Here is a 16,646-nt window from a genome sequence, read left to right as displayed (position 1 = left end):
ACAAAGAGGGAAAGGATTTGCTGAATTAACCATTTGAAATGGAATACAAAAAAGGGAGGTGTGAGGAGGTCAGGGAAACAAGTAAATGAAAGGCAGGACATTGAAAGATGGATTTACTTTTAATTGCTTCTTTTTTCTTTTTTTATTCTGTATTTTGTATTTTTTGTTTTCTTTTTTCTATTTTTTTTATCACTTTTGTAACTTCTTTTGAAATTTTAATAAAATATTATTTAAAAAAAAAGAAAAGAAAAGTGGAGATCCAACTAGTGGACGTCCTTTACGAGAGCAACAAAATATTATCCCAGTTTGAATGGATTGAGTTTGATTGATGGCTTTTAGTTGTGAGACTAGAGATGCCACTAAAATTTTACCAAGACAACCCCCCCCACAAAAGACCACTATTCTTTCACATGATGTAAGTAATTGCACACATTCTGTATTTTTATCGTATTGCCTTTGACTGAAAGAACAACAAATCTTTCCTAAGCTATACAAACGATAGACTGGCTTTCACAAATGTCAAGTACGAAAAGCCTTCATTTTGTTAAGCAGAGTCTGTGAGGCTTTGAAAACAGGTAGATCAGTTCTCACACTGTAAAGGCAATATGTCTGCAGGGGAAAGACAAGGCTGTGGGAAGAAATATTACAGTAATTAGTTCTTTTCTACTATACCAGAAAATCTTGCCTTCCGTGCCAACAGAGTTCTGGCTTTCTCTCATGTTGTGGCAGCACTGTAGTTGTTGCCTTCGAGATGTTTTTGCAACAGAATTATTATGAATTGCCTCTAAATCTGCACCGAGAGAGATTCTGAACACCTGAATTTTAATAGAGATAGAGTGCTTTAAAGCAGAACGTTTACACTCACCTCCTGTGTGCCCTCCAAGAAAAATGTGAATAAGTCAGGAAAAGAAACCATATTTGCTGTTCTTGTTTTTTAAAAATATGTCTGCATTAAGGCTAGTCCTGTTTCTTTGGCTGCATTCACTGCTTCTGATCTTCCCCACCTGACACACCTACAGTTCTGGCCTTTTCTCTCTTGTTGTAACCAACCTTACTTCTCCCCTGTTTGTTTAGAATATATCAAGCTGAAGCCATGGATCTGAAGCTACTCATTAATTCCTGTGGTTCCAATCCAATCCTACTAGCTGTCTTTGCTGAGCGACAGGGTTTTGTGCCACGGTGAGGGAACAAAAGTAGCACGAGAGATCCCAACAAATTTGGCAACCAGCCCATTCGAAGTTATCTCGATAACTGGGAGACTTATGGTCAAGACATAGCCCTTGCAGCAGAGGTGGGCAGAGGGATCTGTCGGGCAAGGGCATAGCTCAGTGGCAGAGGGCTCCAGGTTCAATCCCTGGCATCTCCAGGTAGGACTGGGAAAGATTTGCTGCCTGAAACTCTAGAAAGCTGCTGCCAATCAGTATAGGGCAGGCTGAAGGTCAGATTCGATATAAAGCAGCTTCCTGTGTTCCTATCTCTGAGTGATCTGCAGCAGGACTGCGGGGATTTCTGATTCCTAGTTGTTTATCAATAGCAATGACAAAGGGATGCCTCACTGCCCAAAATTATACAGCTGAAATGAAGAAAACTTGGGATAACCAAGAGCGGATTTTTGTTTGTGGAATGACTGTAAGCTCCATTCCTACCTGCTTTGCAGCTCCCCTCCACACACATTTTTCACACACACACACAAAATTTAATCCTAGGCATGTCTTTTTTGCACTTTACTTTAGTAAATCTCTGGGTTCTTTCCTTTAAAAAAAAAAAGTACAGTGGTACCTCGGGTTATATACGCTTCAGGTTACAGACTCCACTAACCTAGAAATAGTGCTTCAGGTTAAGAACTTTGCTTCAGGATGAGAACAGAAATCGTGCTCTGGCGGTGCGGCAGCAGCAGGAGGTCCCATTAGCTAAAGTGGTGCTTCAGGTTAAGAACAGTTTCAGGTTAAGTACGGACCTCCAGAACGAATTAAGTACTTAACCTGAGGTACCACTGTAGATCCTTCAGACTTGAACTGCGCCCACCCTTGCAATATACCAACTTGTCTAAGATTGTTTGGATTTCTTGGTGTGCCCTCATGTCCCCAGAATCCTATCTTCTCCAACAGTGAGCCCCACCCTTGCATTAGACAGCCAGTTGGTTTAGATGAAATCACATTAGCAGCTTTCAAACTACAAAGGAGCTATTTGCTAGTTTGTTTATTTTATTAAGCTTCTAAACCTTCCTTCATCTAGTGGTTCCCATAGATGTTAACAACAAATATATTCCTATATGTATATTGATTGGGAATATAGGGTAGGTTTTTAGTTTTGTTTAATGAATTGAGGAGATGTTGTTTTGACTTCCTTGAGAGAAAGATAGTAGAATCCCACCCGTGAATTTGGTGAAGGTCTCCATCGTGAGGTCACTTGAAGAAGTAATCCACCTTTGTGTCACATGAAGAAGTAGGACATCTCACTGAGCACTGCTCCCAATTCAACATCACCAGAGCTAGTGGCAGGTGGGTTGGAAGGAAGCAGGGTGCAGTCAGATGCTACAAGCAGTTAGTTATGTCATGGTCACCTCTCATAGAAAGGTCATGGGTTTTAAAGAGCTACCTGTTTTGGCAGCTGCTTTTCCCCCTCTGGCTTTTCTAGATCCCAGCAAAATAAACAAAAGTCACTGTAAGCATGTGTGGAAAATTATCCTTGGTTATTATTTTCTCAAGGAAAATAGAGGTCTGGCAGTGGCTTATTATGCATTGATCAAGGAAGAGAAACTTGGAACTGATAGAAAGACAAGTTGATACCTGATTCCTCATTAGGTATCACCCTGATTGGCAATGGTGTTTGCCATGAGTTCAGTAGGGCTTGCAGCCAAATAAGTGGGGTTTGGATTGCAACTTTAGCTGCCAACAGATGCAGCCTTGTAGGAACGTGCCTTCGGTGTAGCAAAAGAGTTGCATATAACAGCATACTTTACGCTCCAGCTCAATAACCTAAATACCTTTGGATCATGCAGGCAAGCTCCTTAGGGTTTCTCATTCTTGTATGGCCTACAGAATAGCCTCCAATATTCTGTGTGGCTAGAGAGAGTCACTTGCCATGTGCTTAAATCCTCCCACATGAGTGTCCTTCAGGCAAGAGTCTCTATGACTGTTGAAATCATTGGCTCTCATGAAAACAGTTCGTGTCCCAACAGGTGTTTAGGGTTTCATCAGACTGATGTTGTCAAGTGAATGTGGTGATGTCTGCCTGAACTCATTTTTCTGTTCCTAACTGACTTGTGTCTTGAAGACAAAAAGTTGTATTTATTAATCTTGAGTTTGCAGCCTGACTCTTTCTGAACTGAGAGCAGTAAAAGTGGGTGTCATAGAGCACCCATATAAGTCAGCAGGAGATTGCATCCTTGATATGCATCTTTGATCCAAAGGACAGCCTTCCCCAAGCTGGTGCCCCTGAGAGGTGTTGGACTGTTATGGCATTGCTGGGGCTGTTGGGAATTATAGTTCAAAACATCTAGAGGACACCAGATTGCAAAAGTCTACCCTGGAATCTCCAGTGAAAAAGATCTCCAGCAACAGAACTGGAAAAGGCCTCTTACGTCTTTCAGGATTATCAGAGTTAGAGATATGAGGGCCCAGAAAAAAGCAGAAAAGTAGGGAGAAGGGTACATGGGGGTTGTGTTTTCTCCCATTTTTTTCAGGGTTTTCCCCCCCGGGCCTTCACATCCCTAATCAGAACAGGCAAGAATCCTGATAGGCAATGACTACTACACAAAGAAACTTCCTTCATGTGTCCAACAAGCAAATGTAAAATCTCACTACACTATCAGGTTAAGGTCCAATACAGCAGATGAAAGCAATACAGATATTATCCACCTATCTTTACCTGGCTTAGCTTTGGCTCTCCAAAAACAAAACAAAACAAAAAATCCTCCTGAGATAGAAAGCACTTTCAAATGCTGCTTGAGTCACTGAGGGAGAGAGTTGCACAGCTGGTGTCACTGTCAGGCCACCCACCCAAGAATAGGGCTCTGTGTTTTTAGAACTCGAACTAGTGGTGTATGGATGGTGTTACTCAGGGCTCACTCTTAGCCAGACTTGGAGACCTTAGTAAGACATATGGAAGGAGGAAATCTTTAGTCATTTTGACAACACCATTTAGGCATTCACTGGTCAAAACCAGGATCTTGAAATGAAATACTGAAAGACAATATGTAGTCTATTCCAGGACACCCCATCTCTTAGCACATCTTAGCACAGGCAGTCATAAAGCATTCCTGACACAGGCTAGAGAGGAGTTTCAATATTTATGTCTGATTACATAATAGTCTTTCAATGGAAGTCTGATGTGATGGAAAAATAAACAAACTCTGTGCAAAACAAGTGGAGGAACAAGATGGGTTGCTTTATATATCGGTTGCTACAAACAGATCCTGAAACCTTTTGGCTAATTGCACTACCGAGAGGCAGAGCAACAGTTTCTAAGTTTTCAAAGATGATTCTAGCACTCTTCTGTTTGGTCAGTTCACTGATGCAATCTGTGCCACCTCTGCCAATACTTCTGTTTTGGATTTGTTTGATTTTGTTTGGTTTGGTGCAGGTGGCTTTTGAAATGGTACCTTCCTGCTTTTCAACATGTCGATGGCAATGAGGAGAGATGTAAACATGCTCAAAAGAAAACCCAAGCCCTCTGGCTGTTAATAAAAGCTTGGGTCCCATCTAGGGGTGCCAAAGGAGATTGGGGATCATGTAGTTCACTTCTCCTCTAAAGAGTGCAGTCGTATTCTACCTTAGCAATACGCATCATGGAGGCAAAAACACTGCAAGTGGTGCTTTATTGCTTTCATTAGCTACCAAGTTGGCATTAGGAGGCCAGCTTTTAACACATGTGTATTCAAAGGCTTGCAAAAACAATGTTTACAGAGCCTAATGGGTTCCACCCATGAGTGACACCTCTATTTAATTTAATTAGTGCATTTATTTAACATGGGTATCAGTGTTTCTGGACTTGCCTGACTGCATTTTTCTAAGAGGCCAAGATCAAGTACGCTGCGTGCGTTGCAAGGTCATGGCTAAATGGTGCATTTTCAATTTGCAGCCCTTTCATTGCACTTCCTCCAGTTAGAAAAAGACGCCTTTCCATGACCTTAGCCAGCATTTTTTCCTTTCAATTACCCACATTTTAAGAACCATTCTTTACCCCCCCTTTTTTTTGCTTACTTCCACTGCTTTTACACTTTCCCATTTGCATTTTCAATTCCAGCTGTGTGCAGACAGCACAGTTCTATTTTTACTGTTGATTTCAGCTGATACTAATTAGAAATCCCATATAGTGATTACAGTCTTGCGAGCAGCGTGCAGTCAGATACTTGCAGCGGAAGCGAACGTTTCTGCTGTCTATTTTGGAGAGGGAAATAATTTTAAACTGTATTAACTGTAACCCCAAATTCCAGTTTGGGGCTGGATTCAAAGAAGCATTTAGTTCCCTTTCCCCCACAGAAGGGAAGAAATGAGTCTCTGGGCATTTTTAAGGATTGAAGTGTGACATTTAGCTGGGGATGCGTTGCTTAAGAACATGAAAGCAGAATAAAATTACAATGGAGCCATTTTAAATATATATATTCTAATAGAGATCTTTATATTGTAATTGCAACTCATGGAAATGTGAACACATAACTAAGCATCATTTGTATTTTTTTTTTTAAAAAACCCCAGCAACAACCACATCTGACTGTTAGTTGTTTACAGCAGAGATGAGGAATTTGTTGCTGGACTTCAACTCCAGATGTTGATGGACTACAACTTCCATCATTTCTGACCATTGACCATGATGCCTGGGGCTGAAAGGAGTTGGAGTCCATCAACATCTGGAAGGCCACAGGTTATCCCACCTGGACTTTGGGCCACCTTTGTTCTTACAGATGCTAAAGACAGAACTTCTGTATGACAAGCCAGAGTTGTCATATACCTGTGCATTGTGTAGCAGTTCATTACTGAGAAAGGTGGAAACTTTGTGGCAGAAGGAAGAGTGAGCTTCCCCAACAAAGCCATTGCACTCTCCTGCCTCACTGTATGAACCAGTGAACATACTTCTTGCTAGTTCACCCTATAATTGAACATGCTGCTTGGCAGTTTACTCAGATGTTGTGGGACTACAACTCCCACCGTGCCTGACCACTGGCCATGCTGGATGATAGGAGTTGGAGTCCATCGACATCTGGAAGGCCACAGGTTAGCCACTCCTTCCCTAGAGTCTAGTCCTAAGTTCCGTATGACTGGAAAGGCCGGACTGTGTAACTTTTATTTTGTGCTAGTCATAAGGAATTTCCTCACTGCCACGAAACAGCCAGCAATGCATGGCAGGTCCCCCCAGGAGCAGGATCAAGGATGCTTCAGTTGGCTGTTCTCATGTGGAAGATGGGAAAATGTGTGTTTAGTTTTTCCTAAACCCCCATTCTGTTTGAATTCAGTGAATTGGACAACTTACACATATTGTAGGCCAAATACTGGCACGGAGACCTTATTTTGAAAACCCCAAGAGTTAATTACCAACATTAATGTGGCATATGTTTCTAGAACATTTATCCAACAACAAAAATTGCTTCTATAGACAGACTCCAGACTCCTTAAATTGAAAAAGGCAAACCTTTAAAGAGGTATTCCCTCCCCCCCCCACAAAAAAAGCTTTGAAAAAAAAGGCTCATTAGATCATTGTTTTCAAATATATAATTAAACTCCTCTTACTGTAAGGACTCTCTTCCATGCTTTAATTATTTATTTTAAAATCGGATTATCCCAAGAATTAGCTATTGTTCTGGCCGAAATCTACCTCTGGTTTTATGTAATTAAATTTGGATGAGACTGAACAGCAGGTCCAGGCCTCCATGCCATAATTGACCTCTGAGTTACATGCTTACATTGCCTCCTAGCATTAAACTAAGTGTTATCTGCAAAACGCCATTCAGCTATATCCCAAATAAGGGCAAAAGGATTAAGATGATGTTGGTTTTAATACAATGCTGTTTTATCTCCTTTAGGTACATGGTAAAAATTTGGTGGGCTAGGCTTAATGTGACAGTAACATAGTGTCTGCATTCAGGTATAACACTAAACTAGGTAGGTGTGACCAAACTTCAGGATTTGCTCAAGGTTTTTGTTTTGTTTTTAACTACAAGGTGCACCAACTAGAGCCAGATGCCCAAGACTTCCTACAAAAGCAATGAAGTCTTGTAGAGGCCAGAAAAAAATGGATGCGGGGGGCTGCATCAGGACTCCTGGCCAGGAACAAACCATTCCTGCCTAAGAAATACTTTAACTTCACAGCACCCCAGTGAGGTGCCAAGTTCACCCACTGTGCCAAGTTCACCCAGTGAGCTTCATTGCTCAGTTGAGCACAGGGCTTTCCACTACACCACATTGGTTTTCCTGCCGTGTGTTCTCTGGAATGTGGCCCCGTTTGTAAGATTTCAGGTCCAGGATTGTTGCTAAGAGAGCTTGGTTTCTACAATGACTTTCACCCTTATGAGACTGGTGAACTTCCAGTCTCTTCTCAACCATTCTAAAGCTTAGCAGACAGCATTTAATTTGAAGTTAGGCATGGTCCTAGAACTTGTTTTCAGGGACTGAGGCCCAGTGTGTGGATTTATGAGTTATTAAGACTTGAAGCCGAAAACCCACCAGTCAATGACAGTGGCTGCATTCACATGGCAGATTATTCTTTCCTTATTTTTGTCCTAACTGTTAAGTTCCACGCTATATTTGAGCTTTCATACCACGTAAAAGCCACTACTGGAACTATGGTGGAATATAGGGCACATTTAGTGCTCATTTCTGTGCTATTTGCTTCGGGGGGGACGGGGGACTCGCTTGCAAATAATATGGAAATGAGTGCTAAACTTGTGCTATATTCCACTATAGTTCCAGAAGTGGCTTTTACGTGGTATGAAAGCTCAGATATTATGTGGAAATTAAGTTAAGGAAGTTCCTTAAGGAAGTTAAGGAAACTTCATGAAAATGGAATATGCAGTCACTATTGAACACGTGCAGCTATATAGATATCAGAGCAATATGAAGATTGAGGGTTTTTCAGACATTGGGCAAGGACTGTCTCTCAGGGCTCCTCTGTACTTTGCCCCATGATTTCTAGGCACAGGTCTGATGGATTTTTCTGCTGCTGTCCCCTGGAAAACCTGCTATTTACTGCTGAATTGGAACAAATGTCAATTGGCTTTTCTGCAGATTTATGTTTGTTCCAGTTCAGCAGTAAACAGTGGGTTCTCCTGGGGTAAGTAGTGGGACAACCCCCCCCCCCCCCCGCTCTTAGACCCATGCCTAGAAATCAGGGGACAAATGGAAGAAATCACGGGAGAAATTGAAGTGTGGATGAGCCCTTTGTGTGTGGGTCTGTTTGCACTGTCCCTTGCCTGAGACACATTTTTCTTCTTGTTTAAATGCTCTAGGAATGATTGCCTTTAGAACGACAGATACTGTTTATTCCTGCTTCTCCTCGTTAAGGAGGTTGTTTTCTGTCTGTCAGGGGACTCTCTTCAAGAGGCCACTTATAAGCACTCCGCATATTAGTTGCCAGAAAATTGTTTGGCGGGTCAACAAGCCAGGAGTTTATGTAGCTTGCTAGCAACCCCAGAACTAATTAATATTGTTAATCAGCACTGGAAAGGCACTAAATTATTCCATCCCAAGAGAAGGCCAAGAGATTGCTGATAAATATTGGGTGTCATTAGCTGCTCTGGACACTTTAAACTAATAGTAATTGCCAAGTGCAATGATCACCCCCGTTCATGACATGGCCAAGGTCAAAATGCGATTAACTTTTTAAAAAACGTAGCCCAGAGTTATAATGGAACATTATAATTGTTTATGAAATCTTGTGTACTTGCAGGCCTATTTCCTCAGTACCTCTGTATCATTTATGTCACCTTGTAGCTAACAATGTCCTTGACTGCTATTAATGTATAAGTGACGCAAGCATCTTATGGCCTGTATCTATTGATTTTAATGGAAGCACTAACCCAATACAGTGGTACCTCGGGTTACAAACACCTTGGGCTACAAACACCTTGGGTTACAGACTCCGCTAACCCGGAAGTAGTACCTCAGGTTAAGAACTTTACCTCAGGATGAGAACAGAAATCGTGCAGCAGTGGTGCAGTGGCAGCGGGAGGCTCCATTAGCTAAAGTGGTACCTCAGAACGGACCTCCGGAACGAATTAAGTTCGTAACCAGGGGTACCACTGTACTGCTAGATTGTGACAGTCTTTCCTTTAAAAATATTGTTGTTTACAGGGGAGTCAGGTGCAGACCAGGCTTTGCATGGGAGTGCTTTGTGACAGGGCATTATCAGAAACTGTCATTGCAAAGTGGTGGATGTGCACATTGTGGGGTGGTGTACAATGAGATTTTGGAATCTCAGGTTTCCAAAACTCAGGGGAAGTACTAATTGTGGGAAGGCAACAACAGTGCACAATGTATCAAGCACTGCCCACTATGTGGACAGAATGCAGTGAGACAGAGTTCCATTGAAAGTGGTCAGGTGTGGACAAATGTGCTCAGAAGCACACCGGAGGAGGAAAACAACTCTGTGTGCCCCATGTGCACATTAACATTCTTGAGTTAATGTCCACAGCCTTGCAGCACGTGGAGGACGCCACATTGGTCCCCCCTGATCTAATCAAAGAAGAAACTGAAGCACAATATCATTCCGTATCAAGAGAAAGGCTAATAAATTACCTTTATCAAGACAAGAGTTCCCCTGTGCAACGGCAAATTGACTGTTCTTTGTCATACTAATTGCCTTCTGTGCAGCAATCAGTTTAAATGCTAAAAGGTCAGAGGAAATGAAAGAAATAAATGTAAAGCCAAGTTAATTTCTATGAATATCCGCCCAATATTTTCTCTCAAGGTAGACGTGATCTAATCTTCTAATGTGAAACTGCAGAAATTTCAAAGCAAAGCACTGGTAAAAGAAATGTATTGGCTCAAAGGGAAACATTACTCTTGAAAAATACTGGAAAGAGACAAACCCAGGTCCCGCCATTTGAGGAAGATCAATTCTTTTGATAGTGTTGGTAGTAAATGCTCTATAACAGGGATGGGGAACCTGTGGCCCTTCAGATGTTTTTGGAATCTAGGTTCTGTCATCCCTAAGTATTGGCCATACCAGCTGGGGATGATGGGGGCTGGAGTCCAAAAACATCTGGAGGACCACAAGTTCTCCACTCCTGATACACATTTCTTTCCAGTATTATTGATCCTTACAGTACTGCCACACATGAATAGTTTTCAATGAAAGCCACTTCATTGTGTTCAGTTGACTATTATTCCTTTACCTTATAGAGTTGAGCTGAGCTCTGTACTCTGCTCATTGACTATGTCTTCAGTGATGTCATCAAGGAACCTAATACAATCCCCAGAACAGTTTTGCATTATAGATAGATAGATAGATAGATAGATAGATAGCATGAACAGTTGTGGTAGCACTTTTTAATTCTAGTTTTGATTACATTCATCTCATACCTGTTTTGCATTTATATTATTATTATTATTATTATTATTATTATTATTATTATTATTATTATAATATTTGGTTCCATGTAAACCACCCTAGTAAATTCTGTCATCATTATTTTTTAAAAAATTAAAAAGTAGCAGCTTGCCGGACTAGCAGTGATTCTGGCTGTGAACTCAATAAGAAGCTGTAACATCAGATTAACAGGCAAAGGTCCATTCATGGATTGAGGTGCTCCCAGGTCCCCTTTCCCCTCTGAAAATTTGCTTCAGTGTGATAGCTGGAGATCACAGAAGGCTCTCGGCTTCACAAGGTCTCCCTTTGGAATGGTGGTGGTGGGATGGAATTGGGGTGCTCATCCCCACATGCCTCTCCCTCCTATCTCTCACTTATACTGTTAAAACCTGAAGATGGCATAGATAGGCCCTGTGAGGCATGCCAAAGTAGGGTTACATCATGGTAGGGCACTCTTTTCCTTTTAAAATGCAATGTCTGTTTAGCTCAGCAGCATCAGTTTGCAAATCCAGTGATCGCTCCAGCAGATCTGCCACGTCTAGAGCATTTTGAATTTAATGCCAGCTTTTTGGAATAGTTCAGCAAGTCTGGTTTGATTTATCTGCCATTTCTTGTCTTGGATGCTATAAGGGTCTGTATTTGCAAGCAGATAAAACAAAGAAGTTGTGTGTTGCTTGATTGTTCTGTCTTTTGTGATTCTTTTACTATAACATTGTGAAAGCTTATTTTGCCAGATCACCACCGTGAAAGATTTATTAAAGGTTTTCCCCCCTCTAGATGCTGAAACTTTTCTAAACACCCTCTATTTCATTGTTCTTTGGTTGTGATTTAAAGGTGCGTTTCTCGTATTTTGTGTCTGGAAGATGGAATCTGTATTTTAGGAAACAAATCCTCAAGTGTAGCTTAGCAATGCATCTTCCCTTGTCAAAAACATTGCACTTGTTTAAAGAACTTTGCTGTCTTCCCCATCGTTTTCTTGCATCTGAGCCCATCCCATTCTCTCTGTTTTGTTGTAAGCTGTCTGGGGAATACAAACATAGGAAGCTACCTTGTACTGAGTCAGACCATTGGTCCATCTAGCTCATTATGGCCTACATGGACTGGTAGTGGTTCTCCAGTTGGGAGATGTCAGGGATTGGGACCTTCTGCACCCGAAGCAGATGCTTTGCCATGGAGCGAAAGCCCTTCCCCAGATAAATCAACACATTTTATTCTGTCAGCTATCTGCCTTACTACTCTTATTCGGTACCATTAACTGCCTGGAGAAAATACATTTTGATATTTCTTTCTCTCATTGCATTAGCACACCTGGACCAAAACAAACACACAAGCCTGTTCCTGTTGAGTGTTATTTGTTCTTTTATACCATTTGTACCCTGCTGGTTCTTTTATGACAAGCCCTAGACAGTTAACAACAAATGTTTAAAAGGCAGTAGCTTTAACCCTTTTAAACACAATTTAACACCAGCAGTAAATACAATAAAGCACTTAAAGCAGGGGAAAAGATAAATACTTCAACCATCAGAAATAATGTAACCCACTTACATACAGTACATATAGCAGTTCCTTGTTGTTGCCAACTCAGAGCAATTCATTCTAGCGGATTGTCCTTCCCCCCTCCCAACCCTGTGTTTATAATTTAAGATGTGTCCTGCCTTTCCGCATGTGGAAACTTTGTTGTTGTTTTTTTCAAGTTCACGAGGATCGCAGTTTGTAAGAATGATAAACTACCAGCAACTTCTGAACATTTAAAAACATTATTTAAAAAAAAAGCAGAAGCTTTCCCGGTGGTTTACATGGGGAAGATCAGATGGGCCTTTTGGGGGAAGGAATTGCATAATGATAGGGTCACCTCAGAAAAAAAACTCCTGGTTTAAGTTTGCCATACAAATGGATGGATTCTGATGCAAGCCTTCTTAAGTGATCTTAATAAGCTTGGGATGGGGCGCATACATTTTTCACAGTTGTGGTCTTCCTTGCAGTAGGGGAGGAGACTGTTGTCGGGTTAGAGTTGGGGAAAGAACACCCACGGAGTCTCTGTCTGTATCAGCCTTTCTCAAACTTAGGCCCCCAAATGTTATTGGACTACAGTTCCCATCATCCACAGCTAGCAGGTCAGTGGTCAGGGAAGATGGGAGTTGTAGTCCAACAACAGCTAGGGACCCAAGATTTGAGAAAGGCAGGTCTGTACTGATGGTCTTAAAGAGCAGACAGTCACTTTGTACCTCAGTGTGTGTTCTCCACAAACGTGGAACATATGAGAGAGGTGGCTGTTGGACATCTGAAGTTGTCCTTCTGAATGAAGACAGATTACTTAGAAGACAGAGCTGTGTATCAGTAGTCTTTCCTCTCAAATGGGTAATTTTCTGCAAACAGTGCCCCTCATTTGTCACATACTAACCTTGTTGCAGCAGCGTGTGCCTTTGAGATCAGAGTGGTTGATTCTTCTCGTTCACTCTAATACAACCCAGCAGGCAACTCAGCTCTGTAAGTTGCTCCATCCTCATGTGTGTGAATTTACTCTTGGAGCACACATGATCCATGCTGAAACATCACCCCTTCCCTCTTCTTTGGGAAACCAACCTCATGTTCAGCATTGTCCCTTTTTGTTACTTTTTAATCTATAAGAGTAGAACATGCCATCAATGCAGCTGGAAATAGTGCCGATTAGACTGGGAAACAAGAGCACAGGCAGACCTTGTCCTCCGACTTCTTTGCAGCCTGGAATAATTAGTCATTATTGCCTATTGTTTTTAAAGGGTTTCTCTGAGGTGTAGCTTTTCTTTTCCCAGTGCTGGTTCCAGGGTTTGGAAGTGGCAAGTGGGAGGCAGCCAACACCTGAATGGCAAGGAGCACCATGCAAGACCTGTGTGTTGTTCCAAATAGTTATTTGCTGTGACTTTGACTTCATGCCCTATAGAAGCAGTGAGATGGGCAGTTCACCCATCGCTAGGAAGCCCCATGGCGTTTCCACTGGAAGTTGCATCCATTCCACCGCTCTGCAGATTTTTGAAGCCATTCCTCGAAATTGTAAGGACCGGCAGCTTGCTATTTTCAAAGAATAGTGCCCTGATTGAGATTAATGCTGCAGAGCTGATTCCATGCTTGTTTGCTTATCTCATGCATATGTGAAGTGCACTTATCCCGGCCGACTATGCGATGCTAAACACTGGTAATAGCTTTCTTTCAATAGGTATTGCTTTTGGCAGTACAGCAGAGGAAAGAATAGCTCTGCCAGGCCTCTCTCTGCTAATTCAGGCGCATGCTAGTTGGACCAATAAGCTGTTTGTGAACAACGGCTGCCAAAAAGGGCTTTTAAGAATTGGAGCCTGGTTGCAAACATTGTGGCTAAAGCGATGCCACATTCCCCAGCTGGCACTTGGCATGATATGAGTGGGAGAGTCAAGTGTTACAAGTCGCCTGCAGAGGTTATAATTCTCGGCCTGCTTTGGGTTGGTTTTGCTTTGTTTGCATCAAATTTCTTTGTTGCTTTATGTAATGTTTGTTTGTAATAACAACCCCCTCCCCCAATAAAATGCACCTTTCCAAAAAGAAAAAAGAAAAAAAAGACTGCCTTCTGATGAAAAACACATTTTTCCTTTCATAAGGTGTGCTATGTCCTTACCATATTACTCTTGGGCTTATGTTGTGGTTTCTCTAGTTAGCTACACTAACCGAGGTCTTACATGTGACCGAAACATCCCCAGTACTACTTTTTTGTAAGCATAAACATGCTAGCTATGTCATTATCTGCTGTGTTCTATGAATAATAACTAGGGTTAGGCAATGAGTTACTTGTGTGGGTGGAATTTCTCTGGGGCAACTAACTCTCTCTTGATTGTGGCATCGGTTTGAAGACTGAATATGGCAGGTGATGGGGATCCTAGAATGATGGCAAATCCCCATCTGTTTTAGAGGCATGTCAGAATTGCTAGCTTTATAGCTTCCTATGTTCTGAAACTCCTATGTGAACCGAGGATATCACACTGGGCCTGCTTGATGCTGGGCCACCCTCTGGTGCTGTCTGCGTGTTCATTTTGGGGTCCCTGGGCTGCAGAGCCCTGACCGTCAGCCCTGAGGCTGAGCTGCAAACAAAAACATTTAAATTTCAGCAATATATTTTTTAAAAAATAACTGAAAGGTGGGGAGAGGGGTGGACACCAGGTATCCTTTGCTACCCCTTGATGTGGATATCAGATATTGTTCAGATAATATATTCTCATTTAGCAAAGCCTGACCAAAAGTAATTTCAGAATGCATTACGGTGGAACCTTAGAAGCCGAATGCCTTTAAACTTGAACATTTTGGTTCCCGAACGATCGAAACCCAGAAGTGGTTGTTCCAGTTTTCAAATGATTTTTGGAAGCTGAACATCTAGCATGACTTCCGATTGGTTTTTGAACTGTTCCGGGAGTCGAACTGATTCCCAGAATGGATTAAATTCGAAAACCAAGGTACGACTGTATTGAAGAATAAATATTACACCAGCACAATGTAGAAAAATAACATTTTAAGTTCCCCCCCCCCACTTACCAGAGCTAGCAAGCTTCCAACAATAACATGTAAAATTGGGGTGGGTGGGTGTGTTTGTGTGTGGCGGGGGGCGGGGGACAGATAACCAGTACACAGTTTAAGAATAGGCAGATTCAAAATAGCAAAAAAGGGCCTTTTAATTTTTTTATCTGAGTGTACTGTTTAAATATTCTGTGACTTGACACTGTTGTTATTTTGGTCTGTTCCTTTCAGAAAACCCCTACTGCTCATGCCATGAAGGAAGAGAATTTTCTTCGGCGCAGGTTCTCGCTCTGCCCTGCCTCATCCACTCCTCAGAAAATAGATCCTCACAAGCTGACCCGGAACCTGTTTTTTGGGACCGATAATGAGATCTACCCAATCAGCCCAGGTCAGTGTTTGCTCAGTGGGATTTATAACATGCTGTATGCAGTTCTTTTCCCCCCAGACAAAATGGTGCCAGAATACACACCCCTCAGAGGACCCACCCCAGAGATCCTCTTTGGGTTGATGATGGACAGTGGAACTTAACTTTGGGAGAAAACTCCTTTCAAATCAATTTCATAAAAGCCCTTTCGCAAACCATATCTTACTCCATGGCAGCTATCTTATAACAGCCTTAGATCCTCTCCAATGTGTTGGAGGGGGTGTTGGGTTCTTCAAAAGTTATCTTCCTATTTGGTGGGGTACCACAGAGTTCAGGAGTTTTGGAATTGGGTTTTTAACTTAATGAGCCTAGCCAGATGGGTAGGGTATAAAAATAATAATAATTTGAAAATATACTGTGCAACCCTCTCCACTTTGCTCTTTTGAATTTACAGTATTTCTAGGGCAGGAGATCTGAAAGTAGGGATCTGACAAGCTCTTGGTGAATCAGCAGCCAGAGTGTTAGTGGCCTGGTAAGGAGTAGCTATTGACTCCTGGTACCCAAAGATGTGGGAGATAACATTAGTTGAGAAACTGGCAAGCAATTTCTCAAGGTGATGTGGAACTAGGGTAGAAATAATTCACTTCTGGCAGCGTGGCACAATTTTCTTCCTTTTCAAGGTATTTGAGTTCTATGAGAAGGAAAAGAAAAGCATCAAAGTTTAGTACCATGTCCCTAATAATGATGTTATTGACAGTCCACAACAGGCTCACTGTAACTGATTTCATGTATTTTCTGGGTTTAGTTCAGAATATTGTATCATATTAGCTCAGAATAGTGTGTGTGTGTGTGTGTGTGTGTGTGTAGCTATTTTATATTTGGGATACGTGTTTTGTTATCATTGTAAAATTCAGCTTTTAAAAAGCATGCCAGATGCACAGAGTTTTGCTGCATCTACACACACCCACACCCACACACACCCCTCCTGTTGTCCAGGGCTTTCAGCCAGTCTGGAACAGAAACCTTACAATGCTGTTTAGCTTGGGGAAGGGGTAGTGGAGAAGGCAATTGACACTTTTTATCTTCTCCTATTCCCAACCGAAGTCTTCCCCCACTGTGCTATATCACTCAGTTTTCATCCTGGCCTCTACTCCTGCTGAGCATTTTATAGCTAGGTAGCGTTAGAATGCAAGCAGTTATGTGCAGGAGAGTGCTGTAGAATATGGGTGCATCTTTCTTTCCT

General features: G+C 41.9%; 1 protein-coding gene across 2 annotated transcripts in view; it reads left to right on the top strand.

Moving 5' to 3' along the window:
- The window catches only part of OSBPL5 (oxysterol binding protein like 5), a 130,419-nt gene that overhangs the window by 60,829 nt on the left and 52,944 nt on the right, over positions 1-16,646 (top strand). For both annotated transcript variants that reach the window (XM_083588402.1, XM_083588403.1), the window contains exon 2: positions 15,271-15,427. In XM_083588402.1, coding sequence (XP_083444528.1) covers positions 15,271-15,427 — 157 coding nt within the window. The remainder of the gene's footprint in view (positions 1-15,270; positions 15,428-16,646) is intronic.

The sequence above is a fragment of the Podarcis filfolensis genome, assembly GCF_964270895.1.
Source record: "Podarcis filfolensis genome assembly, chromosome: 1".
Taxonomy (NCBI): Eukaryota; Metazoa; Chordata; class Lepidosauria; order Squamata; family Lacertidae; genus Podarcis; species Podarcis filfolensis.
The sequence above is the reverse complement of the archived record's forward strand: the minus strand, read 5'-3'. Positions and strand labels throughout refer to the sequence as shown.